The sequence below is a fragment of the Osmerus mordax genome, chromosome 5 (assembly GCF_038355195.1).
Source record: "Osmerus mordax isolate fOsmMor3 chromosome 5, fOsmMor3.pri, whole genome shotgun sequence".
Classification (NCBI taxonomy): Eukaryota; Metazoa; Chordata; class Actinopteri; order Osmeriformes; family Osmeridae; genus Osmerus; species Osmerus mordax.
Window position 1 is genome coordinate 17,160,986 of NC_090054.1, and position 16,946 is coordinate 17,177,931.

General features: G+C 42.1%; 1 protein-coding gene across 5 annotated transcripts; it reads right to left on the reverse strand.

The window, feature by feature from the left end:
• Positions 1-241: 241 nt before the first annotated feature.
• On the reverse strand, positions 242-14,798 carry LOC136942899 (splicing factor 3B subunit 5). Of its 5 annotated transcripts, XM_067235936.1 has the most exons (4): positions 14,626-14,798; positions 7,003-7,359; positions 6,197-6,201; positions 5,548-6,074 (listed from the first exon to the last, which is right to left on the reverse strand). In XM_067235936.1, exons 1-4 carry the CDS (start codon positions 14,757-14,759, stop codon positions 5,548-5,550), a joined length of 1,023 nt encoding a protein of 340 aa, XP_067092037.1. In that variant the 5' UTR covers positions 14,760-14,798. The 5 variants fall into 5 exon arrangements, with proteins under 5 accessions (XP_067092033.1, XP_067092038.1, XP_067092037.1 ...); XM_067235932.1 differs by lacking the exons at positions 6,197-6,201; positions 14,626-14,798 and adding an exon at positions 242-801 and having other exon boundaries at positions 5,558-6,077; positions 7,007-7,359; XM_067235934.1 differs by lacking the exon at positions 6,197-6,201 and having other exon boundaries at positions 5,548-6,083; positions 7,010-7,359.
• Positions 14,799-16,946: the final 2,148 nt, after the last annotated feature.

Here is a 16,946-nt window from a genome sequence, read left to right on the forward strand (position 1 = left end):
TAAAATTATAAAGGCCAGCTAGTCTTTTTGTTTAATGAGTGATTTCAACAAATCAGTCCTTGGGTGCAGGATGTGAAGGTACAGATTGCATGTGGGTGTATGAATGGCCAGGTAGGCAAGTCTAGGAAATGTGTGTGGGAGGACAGTTTAATGAGAGGCTCTGCAGCAGCACCATATTCAAGGGATAAGTGCTTTTTCATGTACGATGGCTATGTACAGCTAGAGAGAAATAATAACATCCTTCGAGACACAAAACATTTATTGATAATCCCTCATTCAAAAATAATGACTGAATGTAACTTTAATATAAAAAGCATATCTTCAATATTTATTTGAATTTCTTTATGGTAGTTACCAGCCCCAATTTTAAATGTCAATGGTAATACAAATCAATCAATATGAAACAATAGATACAAAACTGAATACAGACTCCATCGTAAAATCTCCTCGCAAGCAGTTCCGACCTCAAAAGTCCTGTAAGCCACCATGTTAGGTATGGTGTCTAGGATAAGGGTCAACCGCAGACGCCTCCATCCAGTCTCTGTGGCCCTTTGCTGCTGTAGAATCTAAGCATCATCAGGCTTGTCTGCAGGGGGGCCACAGGGCTGCAGCATCTTCTCCATTAAATTGAAACGCACGCGAGCCTTGCTCTCGTTTTCAGCGACGGAGAAGTAGTTTAGCAGATCAAAGTGGCCCATGTATGAACAGTAGGAGTCACGGTGCTGGTTTACCAGCCATTCCCATCTGCTGGTGTCAGCGTGACCGGTCCCAATGTACTTGGACTGGAGGTGTTCAAGTTGGCTGTGGATGTTGTAACGGTCCGTCATGATCCGGTAGTTGGGTCTACAAATAAAATAAACATCTGAACATTCTACTTAAATTGAAATGCAGAATGGACACGGGATTGTAGAACACATTGTTTGCTTAACTCCAGCGTAGCCAACTGTAAGACTTTGCTACAAAGGAAGTAGTATAATGAATGTAGCTAACGTAGTAGAACTAGATTAGCCATCTTATTATGCTAGCTTGCTCGAGAACACATGGGTTGAGACAAGCTAATAACGTTAGCTACATAAAAACATTCTCTTTCGACCCTTCCATGGATCAATGTTTGGTATGCTACTGTACACGAACTAGTCTGAGTGATACGCAGTGACAGTATGACCTTGTTGAGACAATCTCTATGCTTTAGCTAGCTCTAGCTAGAAATCTAGCTTCATAAACAGCTAGCCTAACAATTTAGCTTGGGCTAGGCTAGCTAAAAACTAACGCGTTTGCTGTTTATTTACTTAGGCTAACTATGTTAGCAGGCGATAGTTTATAATATTGCTTCTCTCTTTTCTAAAGCGAACGGTGGTTCCTCATCACAAGCCATTAAAATGTTTTAAAATACTTACTAGACTGTAAAAGCAGACACTGGTGTAGTTACAAATCAGTCGATAGAAAACGTACTGCTATCCCTTCCGGTGGAAGTAGCCTACAAATGGGTGGAGCTTTCAGGCCACTAGTGTAGTTCTCCACGTTGATTACACATCCAATGCGACTTTGATGAAACAACAGAAATCTGAGTGTACTAAACTGCCTGTATTACTGTCTGTCTGTCTGTGTGTGTGTGTGTGTGTGTGTGTGTGTGTGTGTGTGTGTGTGTGTGTGTGTGTGTGTGTGTGGGGGGGGGGGGGGGGGGGGATTACTTTGGTTATTAGGTGGTCTGAAGTTCTCAAATTAGTTTATTTTTTAATAGATTCTCTCTCTTTATAACAATCTATATAATTTAACAATGATGTACTAGTCTTAGACCAGCCTGTTTTATAATCAGACTATACATTTCAGACAGATGTATCTGTTGTTCATGGTAGGCAGCAGACACCCTTGCACATTATTGTCAGAGACCTTACATAGCCAAATGTAGACGAGTAATGTGATGTGCTGTTAGCTTTTTTTGCTGCGCCTGATGTGCTTTAATAAGATATGTATAAATGTCTCACAAGGCAGGAAGGCAGAATGGGCGTGTCATTAGTTTGGCTTATGGAGTTGTTGAGACTGTTGAGAGGAACAGGTTCAATAATTCCAATGTAGCCTACCTATAATTATTAACTGCAAATGATGAATACGTTTAACTAGTTCTCTCCCCACATAGATTAATTTTGCCTGTAAGGTAAACACTTCCCTGACCCCCTGAGTCCCATAGTATGAGATAGGGCTGAGAGAGTCCTAGCTTCTCCCTCCCCCTCTCCCCCTCTCCCCCTCTCCCCCTCTCCCCCTCTCCCTCTCCCTCTTCCTCTTCTTCTTCCTCTCCTTCTCCCTCCCCCTCTCCCTATCCCTCTCCCCCTCTCCCTCTCTCCCTCTGCCTCTCCCTCCCCCTCTCCCTCCACCTCTCCCTCCGCCTCCCCCTCTCTCTCTCCCTCCCCCTCTCTCTCTCTCCCTCCGCCTCCCCCTCTCCCTCTCTCCCTCTCTCCCTCCGCCTCTCCCTCCCCCTCCGCCCCCCCTCCCCCTCCCTCTCTCCCTCCGCCTCTCCCTCCCTCTCTCCCTCTCCCTCTCCCTCCGCCTCTCCCTCCCCTTCCCCCTCTCCCTCCGCCTCTCCCTCCGCCTCCCAGTTGAATAAATGTGCACTTAAAAGCTTTCTTTGTAATAGCATGAAGGTTTATAATGAACCATCACCTTAGTAATTATCGCTTGCCCAGCATTCCATGCCATCATGTTAAAAGGGCAGACATACAACAGCCCTTATTATAAGTCCATCTGACAAGCTTAATTACCCTGGCAACCCCACTTCAGCATAACCACCCTAGAAGGACCCTTCCCTTTTATCCACTTACTGCAGTTTGATGCAGTTTGATGACCATAAACTTCTTATAGATCAAACGGAAAATATTGTACTTTGGATCAAAATGACCCATTCTTGTTGTAAACAAATGACAAAATAATGATGTAATGAGACAATTGTTTTACAGATTGGATTCATGGTTTGATTTATATCAAACACATAGTAGTTCATTACATACTCATTACAAACTTCATTGTAGGTTCATTGCTATCTTGTTAAGGGATCTTCATACTCCCTTGGTTCAAAGTAATGTGTGAAACGATATTATGTGGATCATGATGTCTTCGTGTACGGTAAGTTTTATCCAAACATACCAACTCAATACATGTTTTATTTCCCTAAGGGAATAGGGGAGAGAGAAAGAGGCTGAACTATCATAAACAAGGGTTGTGCTTATTTGATTTGAAGTATTACCGAATTACATTACAACCCTTCTTCAGGTGGCAGGGGTATCTTCGCAGGTCATAAAGAGCCTGGCAATAACAAGACAGCTGCTGCTGTAGAGACTCAGGACTGGAGCGGGGTTGATGGAGGACTGAGAGGCTAAAAATGATATGGAGTTAGGGTTGGTGCTGTATGGGCTGAAGGGTTGAGTGCACGGAAGGTTAGAAGATTAAAGTGTTGCAGTGCTGGGAACTGAGAGTTAAACCCCAGGTGGGATGGAGGTCTTGGGCTGTTATGAGGGCAGGACAAGCTGTGGCTGAGATAGGGGCTGGAAGGTGGAGGCTGTTTTGTATTGCAATCTGAATTGCAATCTGTAGTGTTCTTATCTGCACAAGCTCAATATAAACCACCAAATCATTTCCACATCACTAGATTAAGTGATATTACTAATGCTACTGAAATTGATATTACAACCCTTCAGGGAGTCAGATGGCTGAGCGGTGAGGGAATCGGGCTAGTAATCCGAAGGTTGCCAGTTCGATTACCGGTCATGCCAACTGATGTTGTGTCCTTGGGCAAGACACTTCACCCTACTTGCCTCGGGGGAATGTCCCTGTACTTACTGTAAGTCGCTCTGGATAAGAGCGTCTGCTAAATGACTAAATGTAAATGTACTTAAAATGGGCTCTGTCATCTCAGAGTGACAGGGAGAAAATATTTTCATACCTATTATGATGTAATATTCGAAATGTGAAAGGAGAATTGTATAAATTTTTGGGGGGGTGAAATACAAACAATGTACAGTATTTTCAAGATAGGCCTACATGTTAAAATGAAGGAAAACTATTTGATTAATAAGTTATTTATTTATTTGGGTTTTAAAAATCCCATTTACAAGTCAAAACTCAGATTTTTTGTACAGTACATAAATGTGAAGACTATTGTTATATCAGAATATGTAAATGTCAGTCAAAACATCAAGAGTTTATGGTTGATAATGACAATCATCGTTTTATTTTTACCTAGCAATAAATGTGAAAGTTCACTCACCACACAACTGTGATTACCATGTATCATATGTACAATGGAAACATTAAGAACCTACCATTTTACACATCTTTTTTATATCAGATTGACAATGAATACAAGTAAATAACCTTTCTTCAACACCTGAAGTCAACAGCACAAATTTACTTTTCTATACAGTGGCACACTTTCACTTCTTTACAATGGAAAAGAGAATGACCCACGCATGATAGAAGTGTAATCTATGACAAACAAAGCCAGATGGCTGCCGCCACTGATGTCCTTTCAAAGAACCGGTAAAAGGATTGACATAGAAAAGGATTAACCTGTGTATTGGGCATGTCAGTGTAGTGCCACATGGACAGTTAAATGCCTTTGTTAGTGAGGACCGACTCCATGCATTTGGCTCTTTAATAGCTTGTAATAGTTTGCTTTGTAATATTTAAAGAAGATCAGCCATTTGAAATTGATTAAGCAGCATTATCATTTTATACCACAGCACATTTTTGGCACATGTTACTTTGACTGGCCAGCTGGCACAGTATTTGTAGCATGGTATATGACTCATTAGCTTGCCTTATTTTTATGCAACAATATAAGGACACTGAATAAGGTACAATATATATATATATATTATATATAAACAGTGCATACAATTTTGAACAATATTTAAGGCTAATATATAAGGCTTGGCAACTCACATATACGGCACACATACAAGACAGTAAAATATGAAACACCATACAGCATAGTAATTAGCCAATTACAAAATCATTTTAGGAATGAATTCAAGTCACATCCGATAGAGACCAGAGCCAGGGTGTGAGTGACTGTGTCACCAGGCAGAGTGAACACAGATGAGACAATCGACCTGCCATGCTCTGTTCTGCCAGTCTGCTGTGGAACGATCATAATCCAGATATAACTTCTGCGTCAGCTCTGTGTTTAGTCCCATAGTTCAGCAATGGGGTGTCCAATAGAAATCCATTTGCAGAATCAAGGACAACATTTCTTTCTTTAAGGCAGTCGAGTTAAACCTCTAGTGAGGCCAGGTCACAATCTAACAGTGGATGAGGCGCGCTAGAGTCATGTTCTAGTCATACCGTGTTTGTGGCGTAGTAGCAGTGTGTGTGTGTGTGTACATGTTTGTGTGTGCTAATGCTCAGATGCATCGGGGAACCAGAGCCCTCCAGACCCCTCTCTCCCTCTGTGTGTTTCTGTCAGAGGGTTGTCGTTACCTGTGTGACCTCAGAGTTCAATTCGTCGTTGGGCTGGCTGTGGCGTGAGTCCAGCGAGGACACGTCCATGGCTAGTCATACCTGCTGATTAGTCCGATCCACCGTGTGCCCGCTGGACAGTGGGCCCTCACGCTGGGGGTGGCGAGCACGCGAGGAGTTCTGCAGCTCCAGAACAGACGGGGTTGGAATGCAGAACTCCCTGAAGCACCTCTTGAAGTTCTCGTCCAGGAAGGCGTAGAGCACAGGATTGAGGCTGCTGTTGGTGTAGCCCAGAGCAATGCAGAAGTGCCAGGTGACTGACTGTAGAAGGGAGTTGGGGATGTTGACCAGGGCTTTGATGATGACAAAGATGTGGATGGGCGTCCAGCAGATGATGAAGACGGCCACCACCACCAGGACCATGCGGGTGATCCTCCGCAGGTTCCTGTCCTTCTCTTTGGAGCCTGACAGCATACGCACGCTCTTCAGGCGCAGGATCATGAGGCCGTAGCACACAGTGATGATGAGGACAGGCATGATGAAAGCAAAGATGAAGACGCAGATCTTTAGCAGCGTCTCCCAATACCAGGAGGGATGGGGAAAGAGCAAGGTGCAGTCAGTGACTCCTGTTGGTGTGAGGGAAATGATGACAACACACAGACACACACACACACACACACACACACAGACACACACACACACAGGCCCAGCCACAAATGAACACAAACACAGGGACACAGTTGACTGCCACTCGAAAAAATCTATGGCTTTCTTACATTTACAGGTTCTGACATACTGGAGAGATTAATTACAATTTACAACTGAACAGTTCTTCAAAAAAATCGAAGAACTTGACCTACTTGCAATCAATGAGGACTCAAAGAAAATGACTGGTGTGTGTATGTGCAATGAAACACTCATCCGTGAATAGGGTTTCAATAGAATGCTGTCTCAAATGAAAAGTACATTCAGTTACACAGGTTGCATCTGTCCACTAACTGCCCTTCTGAACAAAAACATCAGAACATTGGCTTTAAAATAATTTTTACAACTTCCTCTTATGAATTTATTTACTCATCAGGAACTTTCCCCATCAATTGTACACACTGTTTCCTCCACTCGTACTGCAATTATGCCTAAAACTCTGGAAGAGCAATACACGTGGTCTCATCTGGCAGACTGCACTTTACACTGAATTGACCTAGACCACATGAACCTGATTTGTAAAAGCTGTAGTTATGGGCTATTGTGGAGAGACACTCATGCACCATCAGCAGTTGCCTAGCACACAACTGTGTCTACTGTACACAAACTGCTACTATGGATGCAGTTAGAAAGTCAAAATAGTCAAGCCTGCTGGAATAGTTCGATGCCTTCATCGCCCTCATGAGGGACCATAGCTAAGACCCTTATTCGCAAGCCCTCAGATTAGTGTGGTGTTGAGAAGCTGGACAATTGGTCTTGGTCAAAGCCATGGAAAGACTATGCAGTAGTTCTGTATGTGCTGTTTGCCACTAGGCATCTGAGAAGAGTGTGAATGTACAGCTGTACTTGCCATGGTTGGTAACCGTAGAGGCCATGAACATGACAGGCAGGCCGATGGCGGAGGACAAGATCCAGTTACACACGTTGACAATCTTAGCATTGCGTGGCGTGCGGAAGTCCAGCGCCTTCACAGGATGGCAGACGGCAATGTAGCGATCGATGCTCATGGTGGTCAGGGTGAAGATGCTTGTGAACATGTTGTAGTAGTCGATGGAGACGACCATCTTACACAGCACATCTTCAAATGGCCAGCTGCCCATGAGAAAGTTGACACTCTGGAAGGGCAGTGTGCTGGTGACTAAGGCGTCCGCCAGGGCCAGGTTAAAGATGTAAATGTTAGTGGCTGTCTTCATCTTGGTGTACCTGGGCAGAAAAGAAACACAATAGTAGAATGTGCAGGGCTGACGGCTCAGGTTTGAAGGCCGCCCACTCACTGATACATAAACATGTAATTAAGGAGAACGTTTCAGTAGGTGGACAAAGAAAGAGAGAGAGAGACAGAGAAAGTGAGAGAGAGATAGAGAGATAGAGAGAGAGGGGGAGAGATAATAGCTAAACCAGTCTTTTCTCCACTGTTGTATGCTTTGAACTGGGAAACTGTGTAGACAATAATACAATGCATGGTCTTGTGTGTTATCGTACACAAGCTGCCATTTTGGCTTTTTTTGTTCCTGTCCAATGTACCTAAGCTTGTTTACTTGCAACCTAAATCCTCTTACAACAAGTGTGGGCCGACAGCCTGTAATTAAAATGTATTGGCTTCAACATACCTGGAGATCAAGTAATTCCTTCCGCACACTGTTACATCTTACAGTCCTGTTTCTCTTATATATCAGTGTGTGAGAGTAGGCTGTGTCCTGGAGGAGTTGGGATTCTTGACTGATGGGATTCTTAACTGGTCTCAGCTTCATTATAGTATGCTGTTCCCCAAGTTCTTAGGAGCCCCATCATTAAAATGTTATTGTCAATTTTCTTTCTTACTATTTTCATTTTTTTTGTCAAGCACATACCAGCCAGGAAACCATGATGTAGGAACACATTTTAGTAAATACTAAAACTAAAGAAATACTTAAAGATATAATAAAGAAGCTGGATTTTGAAACATTTATTGAAAATAAGGTTGTTTGACTTTCGCACTGAACCAGTATAGTCTACTGGGCCCAAATAGTGATTACAAAGAACTAAATGGCATTAAACGTTTATTTCCATGCTAATAGATGACAAAAAGTTTAATATTACTTTAAAGTACCAAGAACTTTTAAAAACCCTTATTAGAAACAATAATCCAAGCACACTAAACACTGGCCAATGGAAAATAGGTCATCATTATACTAATTCTAAACTGTCTTCATTTGGTGTTCCATAAACCCTGTACATATCAAAACCTGCATCCATAATGTTTCCCAAATTGCCTTTTTAATAAGACTATGTTTAATTCATGCCTGCCCCTCTTCATTCATTCGGAGTGAGTGTTGGTCTTTACCTGGAGATTTGAAAAACGGTCTAGGTTTATTGAATTTTCTAATGTCTTTATTCCCCACTAATGAGGAACTCAGAGGAGATAAGGTTGAATTACGGCTCCGTCAGCGACCACAGGAAAGAGACCGGGCTATTTTGCCATCTCTCTCATCAGACATGATGAAGGGATGGTTATGGATGTATTGGGACATCCATTATTCATGCATCCACATAATTTCACATACACGTCAATTCACCCAAATAGTTAGCATAAATAGAGCACAATAAAAACTTGTCATGGAAGAGTTAAGAAAATAATTCACGTGGAAGCCATCTACAGTAGTAAAGCCCTTTTCTGTTGCTGGGTTAGGAGTGGACTCTTCTCAACCGGCAGGGGGTCCACCGTTGATATGGTTAGTAAGTTACAGTACAAAGCTAGTAATAACAGCTGAGTATTCCTGTCACTAACCAGCCGTGTGCAATCCAATTCCATCCAATAATGGATAAGTTTGAATGCACCAAGGCCACGTCTCACCATGGCAACACAGTGCACCATAGGGCTTGAGCTAACTGGAGTTCCAAGCCACAGAGGAGGCTCAGAGTATCAGGGAAGTAGATATTGTATCCACCTGAACACACAAGGACACTTCACAAGAACCAGCCTTTTAATTAAGCCTGAGTGGACCATGGGTTTTGAACCACCAAACTTTCACAAACTGGATTTACACAAAAACAAATACCATCAAATTGAATGTATTTCACTACAAAAGTGGCAAAGTGGGATAGATGCATGCCCATGTTTTTGTGATTATGTCTTGTTATTTACCCTCAGAATAGAGCCATACTCAATCTGTGAGGCGTGGAGATAGGTCAGGTGGATTAAAAACATAAGATGCAAATGTATAGTACACAGACACTGCCTGCCTTATGATTTATACATATATATATATATATATATATATATGATATATATCTGATGAAGAAAGCGGGTGTGCATTGAGTGTTCGTGCATGAGCATGTTTGTGTGTGTGCTTGTGTGAAGAACACTGTTTAATATTTCAAAGAACGTCAAGATGATGGAGAGAGGCTGAAGCTGGTGGTGGACCCTTTGAGAGTGGCTTGTGTTGGAGCTGGGTAATGGGTCTAGGTCTGGGGAGAAGGGCTGGGGCTGTAGAAAGGGCTGGAGTGAATTGAAATGAGCAGCCATAACTATGGCAGAGGAATCGTATAAAGGTATCAAAAGGACTTTGTTTCAAAATGGAAGACTTCATAGAGCATTTATTTAGTTCCTAATTAGCAATATGTTCATAATGTAAGAGAAATTAAGCATAATTATACATATATTGTTATCTTAAATTTGAAAGATTCAGATCTTTGCTACTGATTAAAGCCAAGAGACAGTCGCAGAGAGACCAATAGATAGAGAGAGAGAGAGGCAGAGGGAGAGCAAAGAATAAATAGATAGATAAATTGTGTGAGACAGTGGGGAAGAAAAAGAGTGAGGGTGAAGGAGGGGAAATTATAGGGATGATTGTTGGAGAAATTATAGTGATGAGTCTGCCACTCCTACACCACGTATCTAGTGATTGGTCCACAGACTAGCAAGGTTGTGAGTGAGTCAGACCCTCCATCTCGCTTCCACCTCTCAGCCTCATCTCAGGATATTCTCTGTCCCACCTGGGTCCTGCATGGCTCTGGCCCTGGCCCCTATTCCCTGGCTAGCAGGGTGCTTGGGAGCCTGCAGGGGTCTGGTTATCATCAATATTAGCTTTCCTTCCAACTAGTTCATTAAACCCGTAGGGGAATGGCATTTGGAAGATAAGGCATTGAACAGCCTGAGGGACTTGTATATAGGAAGTATGGGAAGCAGTACATAGTAGATGTGGGGGTGGGGTGGTCGAGCTGTGTTCAACCTAAAGAGGAGCAGGTTGCCTTGAGAGACAACCCACCTTATCAGGGCCCCTAGATTAATCCTGGTGTCACAATGACAGGACAGTTCCTCAGCTGCTGCAGGTCCAACTGGGACTGATGGGGCCTATAGCTACACTTTTCTGGCAGGCAGATAGACAGATACTGTAGTGATAAGACAGGCAGACTGATTAAAAACCAGGCAGGCAGACAAGCAGAGGAAAATAAATGACTGAATATTAAGTGAAAAATACGATCTGCCAGATTTCAGTGCTCATCAGGAACCAGATAACATCTGGTGGAGTAGAGCCAAACTCTCTGAAGGAAGGATCCCTGGGAGGTCAGGGCACCATGTGAACATGAAAATGATCATACTGCTCCGGGAGGTGACTTATGACAGAGGTTCCCATAGCATCGACCAGACCGCCCACAGTCAGTCCAATCGACTACTTCTAGTTCTATACCGACTAGATTTCATGAAACTGTAGAGCAAATACTATTCACCAACACTCTTAAGTTGTTCCTTCAGACAAGGATTCCTAGAAACCACCATTACAATACGGCTTGAAAAACAATACAAGGTTTGTTGGTGCCTGATAATGGAGCAGCATACGGGTAAATGATGCTCTTTTGCTCGACACACACAATGAATCTGGTAAGACTCTGGCGTGCCTGCAGACCATCCTAGCTTCTGTTTATGGCTATGGAGCCCTGTTGCTTAGGAACACCGGCATTTTGCACGACTCATGCTTTTTGTCTGCTCAAAATGAACCCTTAGGCCTGTTCCATACATGGTTTTACATGTTATACAGGATTATTTGTTATGTATGGTAGAGAGGCCATGGTCGTCATGTGGTATCGTATCAGCAGATGACTTGGTGAATGTGAATCATAACATATGGAAACGATGACGGCCATCCCTTTATTCCTCCTATTTTGTAACAGTCCAAGGAACTGTTTTCTAACTGCCTTGTGGAGAACGAAGGTTGTTCCTTGTAAATGTCATTCTGTCAAATATGTGCATCCTTGAGAGGGAACATAACAAAACATTTTAATGCAGGCATTGTGTTGTAGGGGGCATAGAAATGAGAGTGAGTCAGAATGAATATCTCTCCACAGCATATTTTTACGGAGTGAAGGTTCTAATACATTGTCTTCTCTGAACCGTAGGCCTCTGACAAAATCAACACAGAATGACTAATACATTCATTGAAGGATAGACAAAGCCCTACTCATCTGAGTGTTGAAGACAAGTTCACTAAAGATTTGTCAGAAAGAACACAAGTAAACTGCTCTTCTCTCCATTATCTAAATATTTTCAGTACAACCCAAAAGCAACAAAAGATGACAGTACTCAATTATATTTTTTCCGCTAAGAAAGATTATCCTTCATCAGCAGCAGAAGTCGCCTGCTCTTTCCTTAAAACTGGAAGGGTCAAGGAAAAGCAAATGAAATGGACAGCATGCTGACTGATAGACAGTCCTACCTACAGAAGCTATATTCACATTCCCACTGTCACTTTTCCATCATACTAAATAGGAGAGTTCCTTCTAGGTTCCATTTTGATCCAGCCTGGGGATGTAGGCCCTGGTATGAAATAGGTACATAGACTAAGGCACTTCAGTTTCTTTAGCCTTGCGGGAGCTAATAGAGAATCTGGGAACTAGTAATCAATACAACAGAGGGTATTTTTCTACTTACTGGTACAAGATCTGTTGGCATCTGCATAGAAGTCTCTCTACCAGTCAGGGTCAAAGCCTTATTTGCTGTGTGACAAGCGTTAAGCTCAGGCAAGGCACACACATTGATCTAAAGCAGTAAATTGTCATTTATTGTGGATAAATATCCTGCTATTGATTGGTAAAGTCAACATAAAAGGCATTCAGTATCAGATAATACATTATGAGGGTAATTAAGACCCTCAGTCAACATAATGATGTTTGTGAATAGAGAAACAGCTTTGCAGAATTTCAGCAAGAGCATATTTCTTTTTGTCTCACGTTCAAAGTCTGAGGTGAAGCCTTCCTGTGGATTGTGCTGTAAGAGGCATGTTGAGCCCTAGGTAAGCTTGCTGGAGGGCCAAAAAGAGGGTGGTGGTGTGTGTGGGGCGGAGTTGCACAGAGAACGCTATCTCCATGACAACAAAAAGCACGGGCATTATTTGAATTCCCTCTGGTGCCTGAATCTGCAAACTAGAATTGATTTTTGAATGACGGCAAGACTGTTTGCCATTGGCAGCAAGCACTGATTTGGACATTAGTGTTGGGGTGACAAATGCTAGAGACTCAGCTGAGATTTATGGTTGGAACAGTCTCATTAAGCATGATTGGAGATAACAGGGATTTCTATAGCGATAAGTCTATGAAAAACCCTGGATGAATTAACTTATAGGTAGAGGGACCTGGGCAGATAGAACAGAATGTTGGTGAAATAGTGAGGCACAAGGCAGAAACATAATATATAGTATTTACCCCAGCCATGGTAATTTGCCATGAGGGTGGTGGTCAGTGTGGAGCAGCAGATCTGGACATGAAGTCTACAGTACATGAGGTTAATAAACTCGAATCCAAGAATCAAAATCCAAGATTATTTAATTTGTCCCAAGGTAAATTTGTCTTGCTCTTCTAGTATGTCATTGTATAGTCTTTTTTAGTTTAGTTTACACCAGTCTTTCTTTTAGTCATTATTTTTATACTTCTCAGATTGGTCTGGTTCTGGACCAATTACAGTGATCCTATCACCCAGAACTCTTTAACTGGCTCTTATGAATATTGAACGAAGTACACTGTGAAGAAAAAGGCAACATATCAGTTAGTCACCCTTGAAATCTTCACACTTTTATGTAGCTGCACATTGCAGCTACATAAAGAATCGATGTCACTAATCCCCCAAACTCATATGTTCAGACATGCTAGAGATGGATGTAATGTAAATGTAATCACACAAGCAATCCTCCGTGGACTGGTCAGCATGGCTTTCTTGATGACTCCTGCTGACATAAGCATCCCTGATGTTCTATTCTCTCCTAATAGGCTCAAGACAAACTCAGGACCTCATGGACTAGACCCCCAAACCTCAACCCTTCCCCGTTCAGTGGGAAAGTCGGTATTGACTGCAGATGATAACAGCTCTGTATTGGGAGCTCAATAATAACAAGTGCACAATCTACAATATCTCAGTTGAGACTGGATCGAAATCTGTCTAACCTCTATTCCAATCCCCCTATCCCCTGAGGATTTTTGTCCCATTCCTATAGTTATTAATCTTTGTCAGTATTTCTAAATCAGTCCATGTTCACTTTCTCTTTCCCCGTCTCTCTCAGTCTCTCTCTTTCTCTGTTAGATATAACCAACAACTATTCCATATTGAGGTTATACACAATAACAATTGGAAATGTTGTGAAGAAAATGCCCTTCTTGATTGTGTAGCTACATTGATTTGAAAGGCGTTGGAGACAGTGCTGTTAAATGGCCTTTGAAGTGAAGCAAATATGCATGGCCAGTAGTATAGCTTGTAATTTAACATGATATCACTCTCTGTGAAATGACTTTGTTAAGACATAATGACTGACTTAGTTTGTGATCAAAGCTACTTACCTGTCTATGTGTGTGCGCGCGTGAAAGCGTGTGCGTGAGAGAGCGTGCGTGTGATTCCAATAATGTGGTCTGTTTACTGCTCCAGCTGTTTAGCACCAACCAATAATCAATGTTTTGGTATGAACACCCTTTACAGAGTGTACACATGTAATCCATTTAGATATTGTCATCGTTAGTATAAAACAAATAATATTCAATGTTTTAGAAGAGGAGATTTGATTGCACCGGCCCGTATGCAATTAATATAGTTGATGCTGGATGAAAAATCCATAAACAAGCCAATTCAATGATTATTGTACGGTGCTTGCGCCTCACACCGGCCAGCCTGGTGCCATTCCTTCGCATTCTTACACTCCGTTTGCCCCACTGCAAGTCGCGAAACCGACGGGCCAGGAGAAAATAGGTTGTGATTTACGTACGATGCCATGGTTTGGAGTAATATCAGTAAGGGACAGTATTGTCTCTACTGGCCTCTGAAGAAATATTCATGACATATTTGGGACATGTAATATGAATCAATTTGCAACAGGTTACTCACGGCACGACTCCTTTTATCAAATTACCACAAACGTAGCCCATATCCTACACGCAGTGGATGTGATAACAAATAGTAAAAGTAACAGGACAACGTGTTAGGACATGTATTTTTGTTTTCTGCAATCTTACCTGATAATGACATACATGACGAGCACGTTGCCAACCAGACCCACCACACATACGATAGAGTAGAGAGCGGTGATAACAATTGCGATTATCACGGGTGTTGTGTCCTGGCTCAAGTTGTCACATTTTGCATCCATGAGGCTGTTATTGTCAGCCAAGTTCCGACAGCTCACATTGTTGTTCAACATGGCCACGTTGGAGTACAGGTCTCGGTACAGAGTATTTGACGTGTTTTCCATAGTGATGTATGCGGCGGGCGTCGATGTGTTGTCTTCTACCGCTGATCACTTTTCGTATGGTTCCAACGTCGCTGTCCGGTGCTGATGCACTCCACAGCACAATTTAGCTTTTCTCCTTGAACGATACTTTCACCGACCGGACTATACGAGTTTAAAAGCTCCTCGCCGACCCTAACGCGCGAGCCATGGGACAAAGAAGAGACACGAAAGTAAATTAGTTTCTCGTGGAGCGCTTTCTCATTTATCGAGCAGCGTGACGTCACTTACCGTGCTATTACCCGCAGAACGGGCGTTTGAGAAAGGAACTGGGTGGAGTGTTTACACCCCACTTTTCAATACATATAAAAATGGTTTGAATCAACAAGTAGACCATAGAAACTATACGTTATTGTAACTTAATCTCAAGTCTAACCTATAAGTAGCCGATTTTACAATTAAAACTTGAGAATATGGCTATTGTCTATGCTATTAGCCTTGGATAGTATACGTAACGTAACATAAACCGCAAAAACATCCTCTAAAACAAACAGGTGGTGTCCTGATTTAACTTCCTTCTCCCGGCCAGGCCAGCCAACTATCCACAGCGGGATTGAAACACCAATGTCCCGTTATTATAATGCTAAAACGAATTCAGCAACAGTAACCTCATGTTCTCACGTCTGGTTGCCGTTCTAGATGTTGAACCGTGCGTTGCTGATGTTTTTGCACGCCTTAGAAAGTTTTAATGATATGTCTCTATTCCAAGGATAGGCTACCAGGGCTCGGAAATGGGAAAGTCATAATTATATTATAATTGGGTGAGGTCAGGTAAGGTTCACCTTTTCTGTGTAATCCAATTGTGATTGATTTTAATCAGGGTAATGCAAACTCTGATTCATTGAAGCATCAGCAAGGTGTTAAGTGGGATTCATTGAATCAACCGTATACTGGTTGATTCAATAAATCAACCAGTATACGGCTGTGACACGTTAAGATAGGCACACAGAATTATGGATCCGCAAAGCCAATTTATTCACATGCTCCCACAATAGAAAGAATCAACAGCCCCCATGCTTAATTAATTACAATGGTCAGGAAAACAGCCACTTGACCAGGTGATACCAGGTAGGAGTTTAAGGAACAGTAATTTAAATGGCTATCTATAACAACAACCACTGTCTGCAGAGAGCCATCTTCACTATAGAGAGGCACAGGCTTCACACTGTTGCCATGGCAACGGACATTTTCTCTATACCCTGTCTTTACCCGAAAACCTTGTTTGTTTTACTCCTGTCAGTCAAATCCGGCCTGATGGTTAGATGATGGTCATGAAGTTAACATGCAGATAGGTACCTTCTGATTACTGACATCTGGCATCATAGAAAATGTAACATGAGCGGGAGATTTTGGTTTTAGCTCAACTACTGTAGATTGAATAAATTTGTTAAGGGAGACACAGTTCCAAAACCCACCTCAATCTGGTTGTTTAGATCTGTATATGAGTATGTAAAAGATGGGTTTACTAGGTCTGCACAGAACTGTAGGCAATGACCATATAGATCCCCCTGCAGGCCTTTACCTAGGGAGAGACACTGAGCAGCAACAGAAGACTCAGGCTTTAACTCATGTCCACGAGACAACCAATTATTAAATCGTTTTTGTAGCATGTAAGCTTCAGAAGACACTGGTGTCTTCACCAAATCTAAATATTTATTCATTCCAGTTGACTATTGAATGTGTTTGCTCACGATTAAAGATGTTCTCACGAGCTCAAGTTTACATAAGTGACAGACTTAGTATTTCAAGGCAAGTTGGTGTTGCCATTGTTGTAATGTAATTCACAATTCACAAATTACAATTAAAATTACAATTCACAATTCATAACAGTGCACTGGGATAGAGTTACAGATGAAAGCCTATTCAAGTCTCAGCATTGGTATCCTAAGCTTTAAATAGAATGGGAAACTATATAATGTCCATAAAGACCTTTGTCAAAACAAGATATGTTGGAGTCAGCATTTACTTTATATGTTTACAGAGACTAACTAATTAACAAAACAAACTGTATTGGCATAGGGTATCTACTCTCTTTAGGCTGTGAGTGTG